Source organism: Cornus florida, unplaced genomic scaffold, assembly GCF_030987335.1.
Source record: "Cornus florida cultivar Cherokee Brave unplaced genomic scaffold, ASM3098733v1 CherokeeBrave_3.0.0_Hap2_Chr01, whole genome shotgun sequence".
Classification (NCBI taxonomy): Eukaryota; Viridiplantae; Streptophyta; class Magnoliopsida; order Cornales; family Cornaceae; genus Cornus; species Cornus florida.
The window spans coordinates 93,105,389-93,110,583 of NW_026775571.1; the positions used below are offsets into that span (position 1 = coordinate 93,105,389).

Genomic DNA, 5,195 nt, shown 5'->3' on the forward strand with positions numbered 1-5,195 from the left:
TAATAATTTTATTTATAATCATTTATAATTCCATTCAAGTAAAACATAAAGAGTAATTTAAAACAAAAATAATAGACAGTTGCATGGCTATTATTACACCCTTTCATATTTTGTTCACACTCCTTGACAATCTACGATTTTAAAAAATGATGAAAATTTATTTTTTATAAAAACTCACACCATCTATATAATATTATTCCTCATTAACTTTTGCATTTTATGTAGTAGTCATTTTTTTCCATGCACGTACACTAGCTCTTTAGTTTCCAAAACCGAGCCAAGACCAGGGAGGCAGTAACTTAAAAATGGATATCAGGCTCTTTGGTTGCATCTGCATCTTCTTGAATTTGGAGGTTGAACCAATAATCATTGCATAAATCATCATAGAACACACATGGACTTGTGTGTTCTTGATACCATACTTGAGAAATTGGAACTATTTGTTAGGGATCAGCATACGTCGCTTGGAGATCATCCATGTACAAATCTTCCATTGAAAATGGTTGTGCCCAAAAGCTTGAAAGATCTCCGAATGTTTCAGCTGCTTGTGATGAAGAGCAACTACCCACGGATGAGAGTGGTGAAATTGGGATATCGATGTTCATGGAGCCTACTGACTTTGAAGCTTCTATGACACCAGAAAGTGGAAGGTTGGTCTCAGCTAAGTTGTTAGTGCCGGTATTTTGTCCTTCAAGCGTTTCTTCAAGTGGCAGTGCCAGTGATTCTTAATTTCATTGTCAGTTCTTCCACTCAATTTCGCTGAAATTGCTGACCATCTGTAATGAGAGATTAGAGATCGAAGACATGAGACCTAAGTAAAATTAATCCTAACATACCAGTCTTGAACATTAGATCTTCATCCAACAGATGAAATCAAATATCATGAAAAGGTCTTATAATATTTAACGCATAATTTTTTGGAAGTTAAAGCAATTCACTAATGCACCATGCCTCCACTGATGCTAGAACCTTGACATCTATTTGGGAAGTAAATTTGTGCCATTTGGTATGAAGTTTATTTTATGGTTATATTAAAAATGACAATATAAAGGTTAATACATGGAACTTTGAATTACAATAATCTCTTTCACTTCTCTGGCTAGGTGATCAATATTCTATTATGAAGATGAAGTTAGAGTTCACGTCATCAAAAATTTGATGGGAAGACGAACCAATAGTTTACTAATGTTATATAATTAAGGCCCCAAACCATAGTCTCATAAGGCTTTTGTGTAATGAAATAGCACACTTTTTAGTACCGGCCGAGAGAGAGAAAAGTAGTTTGAAGATCTTTTTTTACATATGTGCAGAATCTGTCTTAGGGCCAATTTTGAAGTCCAACCAATGAAACTCAATACAAAAGCAACTAGGTTTTGATTAGTCATATATGGTTGGAAAGATCTCTGAGTCTACTTTCTAATAGGACAGACATAATCGAATTTGGACTTCTGTTGATCAATTTATAACATATTCATTAAGAAGTGTTTTTGCAGACTCAATTTTCTCCACTTTTTGTAACGGCCCACTCCATCATATGGTATGATATTATTCGCTTTGGGCCTAAACTCGTATAGTTTTGCTCTTGGGCTTTATCCCAAAAGGTCTCATACCAATTAGAGAGACACACCTACATATAAACACTTCACCTTTCCTCTACCCAGGCGATGTAGGACTTGTGCACTCGTAGCTAGTCAGTGTGGTAACATGTCAGTGTCTCTCGCATCCGCCCATGGCACACCCGTCCACAGGGTTATCACAATCCACCCCCCTTAGAGGCCCGACGTCCTTGTCGGCACACTTCCGACTGGGTCAGACTCTGATACCATTTGTAACGACCCACTCCACCACATGGTATGATATTGTCCGCTTTGGGCCTGAGCCCGCACGGTTTTACTCTTGAGCTTTACCCCAAAAGGCCTCATACTAATTGGAGATGACACACTTACTATAAGCACTTCGCCTTTCCTCTACTGAGGCGATGTGGGACTGTGCACCCATAGCTCGCCAGTGTGATAGCCTGACAGTGTCTCTTGCACCCGCCCACGGCACACCCGCCTACAAGGTTATCACAATCCACCCCCCTTGGAGGCCCGACGTCCTCGTCGGCACACTTCCGGCTGGGTCAGGCTCTGATACCATTTGTAACGGCTCATTCCACCACATAGTATGATATTGTCCGCTCTAGGCCTGAGCCTGAACGGTTTTGCTCTTGAGCTTCACCCCAAAAGGCCTCATACCAATTGGAGATGACACACTTACATATAAGCACTTCACCTTTCTTCTACCTAGGCGATGTGGGACTGTGCACCCGTAACTCGCCAGTGTGGTAGCCTGACAGTGTCTCTCACACCCGCTCACGGCACACCGCCCACAAGCTCATCACAATAATCACCCTGTGGGCGGGTGCAAGAGACACTAACAGGCTACCACACTAGCGAGCTATGAGTGCACAAGTCCCACATCTTCTAGGTAGAGGAAAGGTGAAGTGCTTATATGTAGGTGTGTCACTCTAATTGGTATGAGGCCTTTTGGGATAAAACCCAAGAGCAAAACCGTGCGGGTTCAGGCCCAAAACGGACAATATCATACCATGTGGTGAAGTGGACCGTTACAAATGGTATCAGAGTCTGACCCAGTCGGAAGTGTGCCGACGAGGACGTCGGGCCTCCAAGGGAGTGGATTGTGATGACCTTGTGGGAGGGTGTATCGTGGGCGGGTACGAGAGATACTGACAGGCTACCACATTGGCGAGTTACCGGTGCACAGTCTCACATCGCCTGGATAGAGGAAAGGTGAAGTGCTTATATGCAAGTGTGTCATCTCCAATTGGTATGAAGTCTTTTGGGGTAAAGCCCAAGAGCAAAACCGTGCGGGCTCAGGCCCAAAGCGGATAATATCATACCATGTGGTAGAGTGGGTTGTGATGACCTTGTGGGCGGGTGTACCGTGGGCAGGTGCAAGAGACACTATCAGGCTACCACACTAGCGAGTTACGGGTGCATAATCCCACATCGCCTGCGTAGAAGAAAGGTGAAGTGCTTATATGCAAGTGTGTTATCTCCAATTGGTATGAGGTCTTTTGGGGTAAAGCCCAAGAGCAAAACCGTGCGGGCTCAGGCCCAAAGCGAATAATATCATACCATGTGGTGGAGTGGGTTGTGATGACCTTGTGGGCGGGTTTGCCGTGGACGGGTGCAAGAGACACTATCAGGCTACCACACTGGTGAGCTACGGGTGCACAATCCCACATCGCCTGCGTAGAGGAAAGGTGAAGTGCTTATATGTAAGTGTGTCATCTCTAATTGATATGAGGCCTTTTGGGGTAAAACCCAAGAGCAAAACCGTGCGGGCTCAGGCCCAAAGCGGACAATATCATACCATGTGGTGGAGTGGGTCGTTACAAATGGTATCAGAGCCTGACCCAGCTGAAGTGTGCCAAAGAGGACATCAGGCCTCCAAGGGGGGTGGATTGTGATGACCTTGTGGGCGGGTGTGCCGTGGGCCGGTGCGAGAGACACTGTCAGGTTACCACACTGGTGAGTTACGGGTGCATAGTCCCACATCACCTAGGTAGAGGAAAGGTAAAGTGCTTATATTTAAGTGTGTCATCTGCAATTGGTATGAGGCCTTTTGGGGTAAAGTTCAAGAGCAAATCCGTGCGGGCTCAGGCCCAAAGCGGACAATATCATACCATGTGGTGGAGTGGGTCGTTACACGAAAAAAACACAAAAGTAGTGATCAAGTACTAAGGTTTTAATTTTTAATTTTTAATTTTTTATTTATTTATTTTTTTACTTATGAAGGATCAAGGTGAGATCTATACTACTTCTAAAGTTTATAATTCATGCGTTTTTGTGCATCAAAGTTAAATCCTAATCAATAGATTAGTAAAGTATCTTTTTAATGATTCTATCAAACAAAACTTTGCGGCCTAATTTTATCAAAACATAATTAGTAAATTTTGCGTGTTAATTTGGCAAGTTCCACATGGTATCTAGACCTTACCAAGAAATAAACTAACAGCTCAAGATTTTTCAGATGCACAAAGTATTCCACAGAGAATTATGTATAGCAAGGCTTGTTATATATACAACATTGCTATATATACAATAACCAAAGCCTTACTTTACATTAACGATGCTTAAAACTAAGCATCGTTAATGTACAGTAAGGCTTTGGTTGTTGTATATATAGCGATGCTTTTTGCCATAACTGAATATATATAAAAGGTATTTCTAAAGATGACCAGTTACTTGTTTCCCACCATTTCATGCAGTTCGACTATGGTTTCCTCTTCTTCCTTGCTAAAGTTTCCATGCTTTATGCCCGGCCTTAAATAATTCACCCAACGAAGTCTACAACTCTTCTCAGACCTTAACAAACCTGGAAAATATATAATCAAACTCAAGAAGGTTAGCATAAACATATATATACCAAATGAAGCAAATGAAAAGACACTCAGATTGATGAAGTTTTTAATAGTATATGAAATATTCAAGTTATATTTGGGAGTATTCCCGTTTTGGAATTAAAATTGAAAAAAAAATTAGTTGAAAGTTTCAACTAAATTTCATTCAATTCCAATCATCAATTCAGTGCTCTCAAATGTGGCATCTGTTTCTTATATACCAGCAGCTATTGGTGTCAAGTTCCAGTTCTGAATGTCATGCCTTTTGATGTAAGCTATCAACCATTGATCTTCTTCAGGACTCCATACACCTTTCTTTAAAACCCTATTCTCAGATCTTGGAGCCCTCACCATCTCTATGAGAATAATTTCAGTTCTGACTTCTCAGTCTCAAATTAGTACTTCAGAAGAGTACTAGTACTTATATCTTATATATATGATCCAATAGTAAACTTCGTTTTCCAAGTTCAGAATTTTTTTAATGGCTGCAATGATATTCAAAGATATTGAACCCAAAAAATCGATCAATGATAGAGGGTTAATATTTGTTTAATTGTAGAAACTTCATTTTCTGTCACTCACTGTAGGAATTAGACAAAATACACAAAAATTTAAAACTAAAGAGATGACGACCAAAACCAGGAAAGTCCACCCTCAGTACAAACCTTTTTTTCTTTTTATTTTATGTTTTACTGTATATATATTTCATTTAACGCATATGATCAACAAGCGTAAATTGGTTATTTTCTTAGACCATCTAATTCTAAGAGCCATCCTCTTTCTTTGA

General features: G+C 40.5%; 1 protein-coding gene across 1 annotated transcript; it reads right to left on the bottom strand.

The window, feature by feature from the left end:
* Positions 1–661: 661 nt before the first annotated feature.
* On the bottom strand, positions 662–4,762 carry LOC132277564 (transcription factor MYB4-like). Its single transcript, XM_059779413.1, has 3 exons — positions 4,630–4,762; positions 4,254–4,383; positions 662–776 (listed from the first exon to the last, which is right to left on the bottom strand). Exons 1-3 carry the CDS (start codon positions 4,760–4,762, stop codon positions 662–664), a joined length of 378 nt encoding a protein of 125 aa, XP_059635396.1.
* Positions 4,763–5,195: the final 433 nt, after the last annotated feature.

Coding starts and splice junctions, on each gene's coding strand:
- LOC132277564 (XM_059779413.1), bottom strand. CDS start 4,762: ATGGTGAGGGCTCCAAGATCTGAGAATAGGGTTTTAAAGAAAGGTGTA. Junction 4,384..4,629: donor CTTGACACCAATAGCTGCTG/GTATATAAGAAA, acceptor TATATTTTCCAG/GTTTGTTAAGGTCTGAGAAG. Junction 777..4,253: donor CATGAAATGGTGGGAAACAA/GTAACTGGTCAT, acceptor CTCTCATTACAG/ATGGTCAGCAATTTCAGCGA.